This window comes from Candoia aspera, chromosome 1 (assembly GCF_035149785.1).
Source record: "Candoia aspera isolate rCanAsp1 chromosome 1, rCanAsp1.hap2, whole genome shotgun sequence".
Lineage (NCBI taxonomy): Eukaryota > Metazoa > Chordata > Lepidosauria > Squamata > Boidae > Candoia > Candoia aspera.
Window position 1 is genome coordinate 319,489,678 of NC_086153.1, and position 17,012 is coordinate 319,506,689.

A 17,012-nucleotide genomic window follows, 5' to 3' on the forward strand; every position below is an offset into this window, starting at 1 on the left:
AAACACTATATTCATATTAAATGCTACAGCCTAGGGATGTGCAGCACTTCAGATCAGAAACTGAAAAGGTGCTTCATAGTGGAAGCACTATGTTAAAGCAGACATGTACAGGATTGCACTATAAGAATTATACTCTTTTTAAAACCAAGCCTTGTGAATTTTTCTATTATCCTGGGATGAAATATCAGAGCTATAGCACCCATCCTTATAGTACTGCCCAGCATACTATCAATGATTTCATGGCATGGGAGATTTGATTTCTGAGCAAAACAAATTACAGTAGACACTGGAAATTCACTATCATCTGCAGATACAACCTTTTGTTACAGGCCTGGTCCACATAGTTTATTGATGTAATAAAACAATACAGTTAGTGTCATATCCAACCACAAAAAGGAAAAAAGAATCGGTGGGCAGAATTTATTATACAGCATCTAGAAAGAAAATAAGATGTTTTGTGACTTATCTGCTAAATAAAAAAGTTCTAAAGTATATTCAGCATTACTGAAAGCTATGCTTAATGGGGGTGGGGGTGGGGCTCTGATGTTAATAGCAACAAGGTACTTAAAATCCAAAACACTGAATTATTAGCAAGCAACTTAGTGATGAAACTAGATAACTTTGCGGAAAAAGCAACGTGTTTTATGGTTTATTTTAAAATATCACCTCTACCAAACAGGGTAATGGGAACATTTAAGTTGTTATTGGTATACAGTATTAGCATGTAGTTTCACAGCTAAGAGCTAGGGAGAATTTTATGCTGGCCAAACAACTTAGACATCAAAAATTTATTCTTTCACATGAAAGAAAATTTCTTCTTATAAATAGCAAAACAGCTGCCCTGCTGGATCAGGCCAAAGGTCCATCTAGTCCAGCCAGATGCTTTTAGGAAGTCCATAAGCAAGGCATGAAAACAAAGCCCTTCCCTCTGCTGTTTGTCCCCCAGCAAACTGTTAGGAGGCGCACTGCCTTCAAGCAAAGATGACCTTAAGAACCCTGTCTATTTTCTTTTAAAGAGTCATCTTTTAGGAAGCTATTTCTAAAATGGCCGTCTCCATATTCTGGCAGTGAGTTAATTCATTTGCAGAAAAATAAAAAAAGGTAAAAAATGATTTTCAACTGGCCTGAAGATCAACTTTATTCAGTGGGCCCAATTTTTTAAAATGCAGAAGGGGAAAAAAAATCCATCCACTTGCTCCACAAACGTTTGTATGAGATTCCCATTCCCTACCCCAATAATCTTTTTTCCTAACCTAAACGTCTCCAGATGTTGCTAGCCTCCCACACGCAACTTACTTTTCCCCTAATCATACTTTAATATCAAAACACAGTATTTAGGAGCATCCTGAAATACAACATAACAAAAATATAGTACTACTCCAAAATTTCTACATGATTTCACAGGTAATTAACATAAGAGAGAAACATAAAAGAAAAAAAATGTTCACCTTAAAAACTAGCTTTATAAATGCACAATATTGCATGAGGAACTGCTGGTATTTTGTTTATTTTCATAAGAAAATAGATTGTGCGATGTGGCTACAAATGCACTGCTGCAAAGTAATATTTCTTTTTTTTAAAAAAGTAAAGTAAAAATTTATTCAAACATCAGAGATCAACAGCACAATGTGCCTTCAAGTATGCCTACAACCACATGATAGAAGGCTTAGACAATTTTATTGTGGCCACGTATCATCAGATAGAAATTCTTCAGTGACAAACTCCCAGTCAAAATAAAAAATAAATACTTTTTGAAAAGGTGCCTACTTCAAAGCTGTCATTATGAGCATGTTCTAACTGTAACTGACTTGGACTGTTTATGTACCAAAAATGCTTCATTAGCTGAGTAACAGAAAAAAAAGGAAAAGGAAAAGGAGAAAAAAAAAAAGAGAGAGAGAAAGAAAACTTGTTATGTAAGAGACTGTCCAAAGTAGAAAGGGGATCAGATGCAAACTAACTGAATTAGTGCAGTATTTGTACCCAGGCTTCTAAAATCAGATATAGAAAATATAAATAGACTGCTTTTAGGTGTGAATCACCAATGTCCAAGAAAACAGAACAATTATGAAGAGGGAGGTAGGGGAGGAGAAGCTCAGTTGATCTGATCCAGGGCTCTGAACAACTCTTCACCTTGTAACAGGTTTCGGTTGCCTTGTATAGGAGCATTGACTTCACAGTCATAGCTGGTGAGCTGTGGGAGTCCCTTCTCATCCATTGACTGCCCTAGAAGTTTACTTGCTATATCTGCAAGGAAAAAGAAAATGAGTGTTACTTGTACAGCATTCTGGAGCAGCAAGTCACCTGTGATCTGCTAGAGATTTATCTACAGTATGAGCATCGGATAATAAGGCTAGGTATAATGCTTCAATTTTCTGGGGCAGCAGAGAACAGATAGAGCCCGTCTCCTGGCTGTGTGCATGATTGGTCAGTTAATGCCCGGCTGCTATGTGTTTTATTTTTATTTTTTATATTGTATTTTATGTATTTTATTTATTCTATTGTAAGCTGCCTAGAGCCACGTAAAAGTAAGATGGGAGGCTATATAAACCGAATAAACAAAGAAACAAACAAACTTAAGGTGAAGCCTTCTTAAAAGCATAAAACAGAATTATTTGGCCTATGGAAATATATTCTGATAAAAATAACACTTAACAGAATATTAAATTAAAGCAGTAGCTGAACTAAGAGTTGCCCCTGCTTATAAGAGAAACAGTGAAAGGAAACCATATTGTTATGCACCTATGCATATTTTATACAGGCTACAGAATTACCTTTTCTTGCCACAAATCTGAATGCTCAGCTTTTTCTAACATAAGGCACACACTAATCCACTGATGCCAAGCGAACAGAAAGGGCGAAGATAAACAACCTTTCTGGATAATAAACACATATTTAGAAATTTGAGAGCAGACTGAGAGAAGGTGAACTGGCGAGACGGCTTCCTGCTACCCCTTACAGCCCTTAGGAAGTTTCTTATTTATATCACCTTTACTTTTTTTTTCCCTGGGCAGTTAGACATACAGTATTTCCAAACAAAGTAATGGGAGAACCTATCCACTACTTTTATTATTTAAGGATGCCTCTGAGACCTGTACAAGGGTATGCTTTACAGCATGGGGGTCCCCATTATTTTTTAAGAAGCATGGTCATTGTGTTCTCAAATCCTACAGAAGGACATTACTGCCTAGTGTTAGTTTCACACTGTCAAAGGTCCCTTACCCTCAAGCATCTATGATCCAGTCCATTTCATTCTCTTCCCCATGCACATATTAAAATTGAATTTATTTATTTATTTGTTTATTTATTAGATTTATATTACTGCCCCTCTCCCCAAATGGGGGACTCTGGGCGGTTTACAATAAAAAAGATAATAAAAACATCTAAGCCTCAGTCAGAGTTTTAAAAACATAAATAAGATAATAAATATAAAATCCAAGGGGAGATGGAATTCCTCTATAGATACCCCAATACTAACGGTTTGGTCCTTCACCTCATTTCTTTTTCCAAATTCTTCAAATTTATTTGATATTTTATGGAGAATAATGAAGCTACTATCATTTAGTATTCTGCATACCAGAACCTCGCCAAACCCTGTTCCTCAGATTAGCGGGAACATCATGGTTCCTAATAAACTAGCTTCCCAGTTATTAATCTGGGAGCATATGTGCAGCTACGGGTGATTACATGAGAAAAGGAGAAGGGAGACATTATTGGATTCCCAGATTTGATTATATTAGCATACAGAGATGGATATGCCGACAAGCGGGCCCTGCCATAGCATGGGAAAAATGCTAAGACGACGACACAGACTCTGACCTGATGGTAACAAAATGACTGTCTTTTCCGCCACCTCATTCTGTCCGTTTGATCTGCATCCTTTTACACGTTTCCAAGCCAGTGATACATTTGTTCCAGGAGGCCCTGATTGTGTCAATAATGTGCCCTTTAAAAAACATACACACCTTTTTAATGTAACCACAGAGCTTCTACTCAAAAATACCACTGAGAGATGAAAAAATGTATCAGATTGATTAGTTAGTCTCTCCACATGGGAGGTGATTGTTGCTGCAATTTCTTCTTTAAATTATTTTAGGTTATTTTGCTGTTATTTCGCTCTCTGAGTGAGGTGGGCAGGGAATAAATTTGATACAATCATTTGAAAGCTGATGTCCTGAAGAGAATGTGATCTTTGATAGCAGGAAAGAATCTATTCAGACTGTATCGCAATGAAATGACCTACGCAAAAGCAAATTATTTTGATGAAGTGTGTGTGTGTCTGTGGCAGGGGGAGGGGGAGGGGAAGGAAAAGGAAAAACACTGATGTCAGATGAAACCTGGTACAAATGCTTGTTATTGCAATATAAAGTTTCAGCCTGACTTTTAGGTGCTGTTTTATCTTTAAGCTTTAGGCTGCAATCCTGTGAAAATTTACTGTATTCAGGTGGTGTTTCGCCATTTTCCCCACAAAACATTTACCCATTTTGATAAAAATAATAAAAACTGCCTGTGTTTAAAAGCTTACATTAGCCTAATTACTTTCTCTCTCAGCTTCAGCTTCTTCACCTTTAGAGCAGGATCATCTCCTTTTTGTAGCTTTACTGTACTAATGAATGTTAAGGGGTTGATATTTCAATCACCAAGCTATAGTAATAAATGCATGATTTGTTTCTGTGAATGACTGAACAGGAAATGGAATCCAGTTTTTGCTCTTTTGTGGCTGTTGTCAACTGGCATTCATAGAATTTTGGAGTTGAAAGGGATCACGTAGGCCATTAGTCCAACCCCCAGCTCTGTGCAGGAATTTAAATTTAGTGACTAGCATGGCCAATGGCCAATAACATTGGAAGTGATCGTTCTGAAACATCTAGTGAACTACATATTCCCCATAATGAACAAATTACAGCGGATTGGGGCCAGGGATAACTGTCCTTAAAATGCTCATGTTAAAGAAGAACAGAAATTGTTCTTCCACAGACTGGAATTGTTTGTACCACAGACTGGTATGAATGACAAATTAAGGACCTTCATCATATAGACTGCTTCATTCCGAGTGGATCACAGAGCGATAGCTCTTCATTTTATTTATTATTTTATTTTACTTTAACCATCTCTATGGTGGCCAATCTTGCTACTCTGACTTTGGGACGCTGACAGTTCGTTAAAAACCCAGAACAGCGAAATAACATAAAATGATTTAAGAAAGAAATTACAGCAACAATCACCTCCCATGTGGAGAGACTAACTAATCACTCTGATCCTCTAGATACATTTCCACCAAAGGGATTCAGTTTTACTCAAAAAGGTCTTCCAATAAACACCAGGTACCAATATTAAATTTACAGCTTAGGAACAGATCCAAAAGTCACTGAAGTTGATAATCATGCACAATATTTGCCCCCATTAAAAGCAATTTTAAGATTTAATATTTTAACATGTAAAGCCTCTCAACGTAAGATCAGTCGGCTAAATTACCAACAAATAAACGGATGGAGGTGATCTGTATTGTAACTGCATATTAAAATTTTCAAAATGCTTTCAATGAAGCTGCCCAGTGAAACCTCCTGAACAATTGAGTCATGAGATAAATGGAGGCATCACCAATTTTTAATTATGTACTTAATTAAATGTATGTTCTAATCACTTGGAGCAGTTATGTTCAGTAACAATAAAAGTAAAAAGTTCCCTGAGTCAAGCTTGAATCCTGCTGATTACATGGCTCTATCCTTGCTTACTTGGCAATACTATGGAAGTGACTGGCCCTGCCTTCTTCCAGCGTGATGCCCTCAGGTGTTGAGGTCTCCTACCTCAAAACTAAACAAGACCAACTGAAGCACCATGGCCATAGTGGCAGCAACCAATTTAGAAGGCCCTGAGCAAGGGAAGGTGCTATTAAAGGACAGAAGTGGGACAACTATACCTAAGCAGCCCTTTCTCATTCAGCTGAGAACTCTTATGCTGAACGTGGTAATGTTCTTGTGAAATAACCACCTGATGACTGGAGGAAAATAAATTCTTACAGATGCCATACCCAGCATTAAAGGAAGGGAGGGGAGAATCCTAGAAAAACTTACAATTCCTACTGCCTGGAAAAGCAAGCCATCCTGCTCCATTTTTCGTTTCCTCTGAATGTTATGGAGGGCTATTATCCTTGGATTGATATCTTCATTCACTTCAGCTGATCTACTGTGAAAAATAAAGCCAAGCTGTTAACAACTACTCCAGATTAATTAAAACTAAATTTATGAGTAATTAGATAGAACAAAATCTACAATGTCTTCTTTTATAGGAATGTGAGCTCATATGGATTCAGGCCAGCTGTGAGAAATTCTTTTCAGCCCAGAGTTGTGCTTTGTCTTTGTGCCATGCCTTGAACACACTGCTGGCAACATCCTTAAAATGAGAGGGGCTGCAATTTTCAGCCCATTGTGTCTGTGTGTGGTGGGCTGGTTGGGGTGGATTTGGGAGGCAAAATGGGTGCTTTCAGACTTAGAATGTGAACTCTTTTTTGAGACCAGCTTGATTTCTGTGGACTTCACAGGGATCTACATGTAGTTTTTTTTTGATAATACAAAACTAAGTGGTTTCCCACTGACTTCTTCCCAGATATCTTTTTCAACTTCCTAGTCTGCCCTATAGTGCTGGGATTTCCTGGTAGTCCCCCATCCAAGTTCTACCCAGGGCCAGTAATACTTAGCTTTTCAAAATCAGCCAAGGTCTAGGTGTTGTTACCTAAAATCCACAACCCACAAAATTAGGAAAACTGGCCCAAAGTTTTGAGGGTGAACTAAGTATAATAAGCTTCTGTAAGGCTCAAAATGCACATGCTGCAACTTGAATTCTCCAACCTCTCCCTCCAATACAGCACCTTGGCTGAACACAGGGCCTATTCTCTCCAAGGATATACTGGGGGCAGCAAATTAAACTCGGGGATTTGCTTTAGACCTGTCAAAGCCTCTTATGTATTTTAAAAAAGAGAAAGAATGTAATTCCACATTACTGAATAACCATGCAGAAGATTCTACAGCAGAAGTTGCAGATTTTAAAGATATTTAAATAGCTTGTTTTAGAATATTTCAACAGGTTTTAGAATGTGCTGACTAAAGCTGACTGAGATGGAGTGAGTGAACGTGTATTATATGTGTGTATCCTGATGCATTTCATCTACTATCAGAGGACAACAAACCAGCTCATCTTCAGTTCACTAAGAGCAAAACAGATAAGCTATGTATGTGATGCACCTGTTTCTGTGATGTATTTTTTTCAAGGTGCAAGTGATACAATCAAAAGCATGGAATTCCCCCAGACTGAATATTCCCAATACATATGAAATATGAGCACACTGAAAAGGAAAGTTCAATACAGCTCAGCAAGCAAGACATCAAAAGATATTTTTTCTTATATTTTAACTATAATGTATATCCATTTTCAGGACTTAAGAGTTATTACAGCTGTGCAAAGAAGCATTAATTGCAGCAATAAATGTTGTCAAAGACAAAATCACCCAAAGAAGAAACTATTCTGACATAGACCATTAACCTAAACTTAATTACATAAAGGACAATGTCTGGCATGAACCCTAGATTCTTTCCAATGTGAATGTATTTAGAAATTTGGACAACTAGATCCCAATACTATATGGAACTACAGGTAGTCCTCGACTTATGACCATTTGTTCAGTGACCATCCCAAGTTATGATGGAGCTGGAAAAATGGACTTACGACTGATCCCCGAAGTTACAGCCATCGCAGTACCACCCCCAGCCACGTGATCAAAATTCTGGTGCTTGGCAGCCCACCTGCACTTACAACCACAGGAGTGCTTCAACTCCCCCCACCTGCCTATCTCTGCCCTTTTAGATACCCTGAACCCTGCCTTGTGGGGTGGCAAGCAGCCCCAGAACCCATGCCATGCTGCGGCTCAGGGGCTTCTTGGCATGCCATGGCTCTGGGGCTGCAAGAAGCTCCTGAGCTGCAGCGCAGTGCAAAGCCACCCCTGGCAGCCTTAGCCGCCCCAGCCCTGTCCCAGTCGCAGTCGCCTGGCCACCCTGCACTCCAAGACCCCTGCTGCCCTGCACTCCACCACCCCAGCTGACCTTCAGCATCTTCTTGCTCCTGCTGCTGACGAGGCATGTCCAGCCTGGCCCTTTGCGCTGTACTGCTGGACCGGACTGGTGCTGGGCTTTGTGCTGCAACTCAAGGGCTTCTTGCAGCCCCAGAGCCACAACGCACCAAGAAGCCCCTTTGCACCAAGCTGCTGGGCCCAGCTGTGGCTGGGCTTCGTGCTGTGCTGCGGCTCTGGGGCTTTGCAAGAGGAAGGCTTTGCAGGAGAAAGGAGAAAGACTCACGGACGGCCAGCAGCTTCCGACGTGAGCTGCAGAGTGCACATCGGAAGTGCCCCTGGAGAGTCTGCGGGTGAAGTGGAGGCTAGGAGGAGAAGTGCGAGGCCCTGGCCGAATGACTGTAACCAGGACTACTGGAACTGCTGTCGCTTAAGTGGTGTTGTCACGTGAAGTTTTGCCTAATGACTGCTTTGCTTAGCAATGGAAATTCCCATCCCAATTAGGGTCATTTAGCGAGGGCTACCTGTACCAGAGATTTCCCTGTTTACAAAATGGTTGTCATAGCCAACAGCAAAATACCTATTTAACAGAAATTGAATTACCCTCCTACCCAGTGATCTTTGTCTCTCATAAAGATGTTTTTGCAAATAGACTGCAGTCTAAATGCTAGTGTTTTGCTTTGCAGCATGTCAGCTCCCAATTTTTTAATTAGATGAATTTTAAAAGAAAGACAAGTAGGATAGTAAGCTCAATGGACTCACTAGTACATGTAAGCGCTACTTTCCTTATCCCCAAGTTCATTCACCTTTCTATGTAAGGGTATAGATCACATGATTGGCTTTAAGATCTGACCGATAACAGCATTTACCTTTTACCAAAAGTGACTGTCAACAAGTCCGGTGTTCCTGGACTCATTTGTTCTGTCTGGTCTATTGTGCCTTTTCCTGTTCTGACTGGAGATGCAGTCCGACTTTGATTCTTAGTATAAGGTGATGCCAGGGCACTGATTATGGGAGCGGGATCTGTGAGTGCTTTGGGGTCGATAGGAGCAGGAGTTATAAGCATCTTCGGATCAGTCTCATGTTTGATTGTCATGGATTTTTCCGTGTCTGTGGCAGATGACTGCATCGGAGTTGGCTGAAACCCAGTCACAGGAGTCACGTTAGAAGAAGAATTTGCAGAACTACACTCCAGTGGAGAAAGTTGGTCAAAGGTGCGCAACTGGAAATCGTCGTCCATGGGGATGTAAGGTGCCAACATTTCCAAATCTAAATCTGTTTCCTGAATTGTAAAGAAGAGGAAGAGGAAGAATGCATAGTTGCACAATCTGACAAAGGAAAATTAATACTGCACGGGTGGTTAAACTGCTATCAGGCCTGTCATCTTCCAAGAATCTATCAACCGCATTTTCCTCCGGCTTCCAAAAGGCTTAGCTGGGAATGGTACTGAAATGGAGATGGCAAGCAACATAGTTTTCATGGGTTTATAGGGTTCAGCTAATATCTGATAAAATGGCCTTATCCTTACTTTACATAGATATTATCTAGCTGAGGATTCTAGGAATAGTTTACAGTTTAAAGTAAATAAACATCTTACCATCTAGGCCAGCCTTCCTCAACCTTTTCACCCTGGAGGAACCCTTGAAATATTTTTCAGGCCTCGGGGAACCCCTGCACATTCAGGCTCAATTATAGGCCAGAAGTTACAAAGTTATTATATTCATTTCATGTGTAGGCTGTGTATATGCATTAAAAGTATTCTTAAACTAAAAATAAAGAAACCTACCTCTTTAATGTGAAGTTGCCTGAATTAGAAGTAACTTTTTAAATGAATTGTGATCTCCCAGGGAACTCCTAGTGACCTCTCACAGAACCCTGGTTGAGAAACCCTGATCTGGACACTAGGATTCTGCAGCACTTCAGATTCTTTCCCTAACAGGTGCTCCAGAGCACACAGTTGCACAAATATACCACCTGTCTATGACAGTTTATAGCAGCCATGCAGCTGTACCTTTTCCTGCATTGCCAGACAATCCTGGAAATATGATGCAGCTCCTTTAAGGCATGACAGTCAGGTACTATGTTCACACTCAGAAGCACCTTTTTGGAGAATGAATCTGAAGTGCTACACAGCTCATTTGAGGTTTTTCCAACTGCAGTCACTTTGGCCAAAGAGTTTCAGTTCCTCAGAAATGAATACTATGTTCCATACACGTCTGGATCACAGACACAATTCCCCCACCCACTCATCTATATCCAGTTACACGGTAATAAACTAAGTATTCTAGCTTAGTGTTAGAAGAATTACGCCCAAGCACTGTAACACAGTATGAATGTGTAAATATTAAAATAGAATGAACGTAAAGTTTTAGTTAATGTGCTCACCTGCATTGAAAATGGGTTTTTTGATTCTGGGTCTATTGCAAAGAGCTTTTCCACCAATTCCAGCTTGAACTCACTGGCTATCTCATTATCCACACTGAAGCAATAATCATTAGGAGGACTATCGGGCTGTAAAGATAATCAGCAACTTTGTTCAGTAAAATGAGACCAAATTTCAATCACACCACCACAATGAATTTCATGTCATGGAACAAACATTGGTGGTCTATGTTTATAGATTTCACTTAAATTTTAAATCACTAAGCTTCTACAGTTAGGATGAGGCACAACAGATACATGAGTTCATTACTGGAGTGACAAAATTCATACAATAATTTTGACACATTGCTCCTCACATTTTAAAATCATATTTAAAAATACAATTTCTCAAATCTTCTTAAGGGATAGTAAGCAAGACTATACCACTTTATGCTTAACAAGAAAAAGTACGACACAAAGAATTTCTAGTAATACTTTTATTTGATTAATAGTAAAGCAAATTGTCAAATGGCAGACTCCATATCTCAAAATGATTCTTAACTGCCAACTCAAATGAGTCAGATGAAGGGAAAGTGAACTGTGTCAATCTTTAGTTCCCACACTGAGCCAAACTGTAAAAACTGTCATTACACTGTTGTTTGGAAAAGAAAAATGTGAAATAGTTGCCACTCTAGATCTGAATCCTCACTCAGCATAAAACTCACTAGAAAAGATTCAATCAGTTTTTCTTTTCTCCCAACCACCCTCCTCTGGTGTTTCTCGGGAAAATGACATAATACAAAGCTGATAAGGCATAAAAGTTAATACAGATGCAATAGAAAGTTGCAAAAGATTATTAAACAACAAACCTCAGGTGAGCTTTGGCTGGTACTTCCATCAGAAGGAGTAGTGGGTTGGTCCTGGGTCCGCCGGCTGGAGAAAGTAAGGTCTAAGGGCTCTGTGTTGGGCTCCAGTTTGGCCACCACCTCTCTGTTGAGTGCTGGGTCAGCACTGCTACGGAGTGGCTTTGTTGTTTCAGAAGCAGGTAGTGGGGACATTGCCAAGTTTATACTCTGCAGTTTCTCACTGGATGAGGGGAGCATTACATCGTTATACAAAGGAACATCATCAGAATGTTGCTCAGCTGACTCTACAAAAATTGAAAAAGACATCATCAAAGAAAGAAATACTGTGTCACAATTTAAGGGCCTCATTAAAATTCAGCATATGCCAAAAACATCTCTTAAAAAAATTCAAACGGTCAGCACTTATGGATAATTAGTTTTTTTTTAAAGTTAAATATACACATACCATCATTGCCGAAATCTAATGCTATTATGGTGTCTCCAGCAGCAGGAGCAAGATAGGTTAATGCATCAGGTTCCTTCTTAAGTTTCTCAAAGAGGCTGTTTCTATCTTCCAGATCACTCTTTTTGAGTACTTTCATCATTCCTATCTCGGGAGAATCCACTGGTTTCAACATACACTCTGTTTGTTGAAGTGAGAAAATCAAGTCTCCCTGAACAATTCCACTGTAAAAGAATAGAGAAAGAAATGATGGAGAGATGTTAATAGCTGGCATTGTACACTTACAATATACATTTATTATGCAAGTGCATATATGTAATATATTCTGGCCTTAGAGCGCTCTGCCATGGCAAGGAGCCCCTGAGCATTTATCAAAGTTTTTATTATTGAAAATTCTGGGTATACTGTAGGTGAAAATGTAGATTCTGTGGTGGAATGACCAAAACAATAGGACTTTAGCACCACTTCACACCCTAGAATAAATTCTAATGATATTTCATAATTATATCTGCAGAAAAATATTAGTGGTAGACAAACTGTCCATTAGAAAACAAATCTGCTATTGCTTTTTTCCTTTTCTTGAGGAACTAACATGAGAACTCTCTAGATGCAGGCTTAAAACAACATAACATTCCTCTGGGAATAGGCCTGAACTCAGTTGCATGTGTGCATGCACACAAACTTATAAAAAACTGGGAAATATGCACCTTTAACAGCCTGAAAAGAGTCAAACTCTGTAACTAAATATGAATGTAAGGACGTAGCTGAAAAATCGATGCCTTTGAATGTTGGGGTTGGAGAAGACTCCTGAGAATACCATGGATAGCCAAGAAAACAAACAAATGGATCATTGAACAAATCCACCCAGTATTCTTACTCAAGGCAAAAATGCCCAGGCTGTCATGAGCAGGGGGCTCCCATCCAGGCTGTTAAGCGCATGCTTAGCACTGAGGAATTGGGCAGCCATTCAAAGAGACACAGATCGGGACCGCCTTAACCTTTGGGGTTTATATGGCTGGGTTTTTCCCACGCTTCTTCAGTTTGTTAGGATTCCTGTTATGTACAAGCAATAAAACATTAGAGACCAGTTCCTTGTCTCAGCGTGGTTCCTGGCTGTTAGGACACAGGCTCAAATTATCATACTGTGGACACATTATGCGAAGAACTCGCTGTCTGGAGAAGTATAATGCTGGGAAAGGTAGAAGGAAAGAGAAGAAGAGGACAACCAGTAGCAAGGTGGATGAACTCAATTATAATGACGATGGGTGCACCACTGGAAGAAACGATGGACCAGGTTGGGACAGATCATCCTGGAGAATATCTATGTGGTCACGAAGAGCTGACACTAACTTGATGGCACATAATCAATTGTACTTGCACTGAAAATTAATATAATGTGATGTATAATAGGACTTTCAGTCTAAAGGCAGAATATTCCAACAGAATTCTACACATGAATTGCAGAGAAGGAAAATCTGTGGGTGGCACACATGCAGCCTCTTATTTGTTGGAAAAACTACATCCATTATTGAACCCTGATGCAGGTTCCCTAAAGTTTGAATAGCACCACTCCAACAGATATGAAAACCCTTGGACAATCAATAGGAAAACAAACTTAAGGTTTTATATGAAATTACCTTAACATAATACGGAAATGAAGAAGTATACTTACAAAGAAGAAATACATACTGAAGAAGACAACTTTGTTACCAAAGGCATTAGCATTACATCAAGCAGACAGAAATACCAGCAACTTCTCTTCAAAAAGCCAGCTTAATAGCTGGCTGATTATTTGCACTCTCCCCAGCAGTTACAGACAAAACTCACCTCAAGACATAGTTCACGCACACAATACACTGTGGTTGGGAATTCTTAGTATTGTATATAACAGTTGCTTGAGTCTCTACCCAGACATAGCCCCCTTGCTTGGCAAGCATTCGATACTGTCCGGTGGTGACTTGCCCTTTGGCAAACACTGGAAGCAGAAACAGACTCAAATTATTTATACACTTAAGACTGGGTTGCCCAGTAGGATGCCTGATGCTCTCTCAACCCTGATTGGCCTTAAGCAATTATTTTCAATAAAAATAATGGGTGGCCAGAATACTGCAAAATAAAGCTCCAGCCTCTTACAACATCTTTATTTCCAAGAATGCTTTTAACCTTAATATTCGTTTTTAAAAATTTAAACGGTGGCTGCAGCTAGGGCAGTACAGGATATCTTGGAAGGCTAATGGAGATGGCAGAGAATAAAGGAGTGTTTTGCTTCACCAACGGATACGTGTGCATGTATGCTGTGTTCTTGACTATTTTTGAGAATAATAGTTTGATGGCTTGTTTTTAGTGTGGATTTTTCCTAAGTATGTGTAGATATGAGTAGGAATAATGTGCAGAGGGACCATTTCTGTGAGCATAACCAATTTGCCTTTAAATAAGTAGATATCTGTGGGCACAAATATGTAATTTGATATTTGGGACTCAGACTCTACCTCTACCTCTTCAGTTACTGGGCAGGTTACATCCATCTAGCAACAGAATGACTTTCACTGCATGGCTGTTCTATGATTAGTCATTTGTAAATTTGTATTTTCCTCATGGCAGCAAATATGTGCCCAAGACAAGCTCTCAACATTTCAAATATGCTCATCAGCCTCAAAAGGTTCAGAACTCTTGAAGTGTTTAGAATTTCACAATAGCATACACAGCATCTGACAAAATACTGGCACGATGCGCACAAGATTCATGATAAATAGCACAAAATATAACAGCATGCAACTGTCCTGCCTTCATCAACTTACTGTCATGGTGTGTTTTGGTCAGATGATCAGAGTCCAGTGCATGATAATATTCATATACAGAACGCCCCAGGAGTTCTTCAGGATCATACCCTATCAGTTCTGTAATCCTGCAAAAGGAGAGAAAAAAGCAAAGTTATTATCTCTCTAAACATTGTAAGTATACCTTATTTGTTAAAAAGTAAAGACAAAAAGAAAAGCATTGTAGTTTATTAGCCATTAAAACAAACAAAAACCACAATTCAAGCTCCACTAGTAACTATAACATGACCTGGGCTTGGAGACAAAATGAGCTAGAGAGATAAAGGTTTAGGGATTTTTGCTTGCCTCAAAGCAACTTAGAAAAAAAATCAAAATCATAAAATATTTACATATCAGTTTTATTTTGTATTTTTTAGAATCAATAGGATATTGTGAATCATGCCATTTATGTTTTTTAAATAGAAGCTTCTCCCCAGTGCATGGAGAGATGTTATAAATAAAATTCCAATGGAAATGACACAAAATGAAATGGAGTTCAGCATTACATCAATTAAACACAGACCACAATGCAAGCTTCACTAGTAACTACCATATGATCTGTGCTTGAAGACAAAATGAACTAAAGAGATAAAGGTTTGGGGATTTTTGCCTGTCTGAAAGAAATGAAATGTATTTCAACATTACACCAATCAAACTTTTCCTATATAAAAATACTACCTTTTCATTATTAGTTCAGTTCCCCAATCAAGTGCCCCCAGATATGCTGAACTGTAAGTCCTGTGGTCCCAAGCCAGAATGGCTAATACTGTTGTTTGAGGCTGGAGAAGTGACCCAGCACATCTGAAGGACAGCAGACCAGGGAATGGCAAATTTAAAATTATTTCAGCCGCTTGATGGCAGTGTTACACAAAACACTGTTACAAGGGGGGGAAAAAACTACTTAGAGAAGGCAGAAGTGGTCTTTTCTAAAATGAAAAAAATCTATTAGCATAACCATAACCCTAATGTTAAGCGCTGCTTTAGCTTTTATATATACTATCTAATTAAATACATTGTTTCCATGATTTTGTTTATAAATATGTAAAATTGGAAAAGTTTAAAATATGATTTTGTAAAAAATATTTTTATCGTTTAAAAAGCATTTTGGAAAATGGAAAGCAAAACAGAAAGCATTTTGCATCATCAATGTTCAGAATCAAAAGTTGTGAAACTGAAGTTATGAAACTGAAGAATGCACATAAAGTTACATCATCATTTAACTAATCTTCTCTCCCAATTTTAACAAATAAACTTATGGTACAGTAAATTTGCAGAGTATGCCGCTAGCCATCAGTAAGTATCATAGTTCACAGGGAACCTATTTTGGAAAGGGGGCAGAGCAAGGTATGCATTGGCATTGTTTTCCAGAGGCTTTACCTTTCATCGCAATAGGAGAATTTCATGTCAAGGCTATGGCGGCTGAGGAATGTTTTACTATCCAATGGGACTTCAATATTTGATGGATGAGGTATAGGCTCACAAATTAATACCAGACATGTCATGGGAGGCTTTTTATAGCCGCACAGAGTCTGATTGTTGCAATTCTCATAAACACGAATGTGACCTGTACAATGAAGTACCTGGGGATTGAAAAGAAACATATTTTGTTTATTTAAAATATTTTGGCTGAAAAATAAGGTAAACAAATATCCTCCCAGATGGGCTTATGGGACAGTCTAACAAAATCCTGAGAAAGCCCTGACCTTGTACGTAACCACAGAAGCAAGCCCAAGCACCATTGATTCATTACAAAGCCATTCCTTTTTTCCAGAAAAAGTATCCAAAAGGAGCTTGCTTCTCAGAACAGCCAATGGAGCAGCTCTGCTTCCCACCATTTCTGGACCCAGATCTGCATCATTTGTCTGCAGGCCAGAAGGGACGATTGTTTCATCTTCAAGTATCAAATAAGCAATACTTAGCTTACAGCCTTAGTGAAATTAACCATTATGTCCACCAGCAGTAGCAAGTAGGTTTCACTGAAAACTATTTGAATTATTTAAAACAAATGCCAAAATAAAGTTCACAGCTATACAGTTTTGGTTTGGTTGCCTAATTAGTGCTCAGAGAACTCAAATCAATAGAAAAAGATTCACATTGCCCCAGTTTTCCCATGAAATGGTCCCTGAGTAGATATGATGGATCAATTATCATTGTGAGGCAGACAACTGGGGTGGGGTAGGGGTGTTGTGTTTTGTAATATGCATAAAGCATACCAGTATCTATGAACTATTTTATCCCAAGTTAATTAATTTATTAATGAGATTTGTCTACCATCTGAAACCTAACAGATTCTAGGTGGCTAATCAATATTATAATTAAATAAAACAGCAAAATCCAAAATCTATTTCCCCAACTTAGTATTAAAATTAATGAGCTAAAATTTGTCTGGTATGATGCCGATAGTTATTAATTCTCAAAGGTCTTTGGGAAGAGCCAGGTTTTCATCTGCTTTTGGGAGGCCATGAGGG

The 17,012-nt window shown here is 38.9% G+C and overlaps 1 protein-coding gene across 1 annotated transcript in view; it reads right to left on the reverse strand.

Moving 5' to 3' along the window:
- Window positions 1-293: 293 nt before the first annotated feature.
- The window catches only part of HIF1A (hypoxia inducible factor 1 subunit alpha), a 51,412-nt gene continuing 34,693 nt past the window's right edge, over window positions 294-17,012 (reverse strand). The window contains exons 6-15 of the mRNA XM_063290443.1: window positions 15,922-16,124; window positions 14,527-14,633; window positions 13,556-13,703; window positions 11,732-11,952; window positions 11,290-11,570; window positions 10,445-10,570; window positions 8,929-9,341; window positions 6,072-6,183; window positions 3,817-3,943; window positions 294-2,244 (exon numbers count right to left, since the gene is read on the reverse strand). Coding sequence (XP_063146513.1) covers window positions 2,093-2,244; window positions 3,817-3,943; window positions 6,072-6,183; window positions 8,929-9,341; window positions 10,445-10,570; window positions 11,290-11,570; window positions 11,732-11,952; window positions 13,556-13,703; window positions 14,527-14,633; window positions 15,922-16,124 — 1,890 coding nt within the window. The 3' untranslated portion in view covers window positions 294-2,092. The remainder of the gene's footprint in view (window positions 2,245-3,816; window positions 3,944-6,071; window positions 6,184-8,928; window positions 9,342-10,444; window positions 10,571-11,289; window positions 11,571-11,731; window positions 11,953-13,555; window positions 13,704-14,526; window positions 14,634-15,921; window positions 16,125-17,012) is intronic.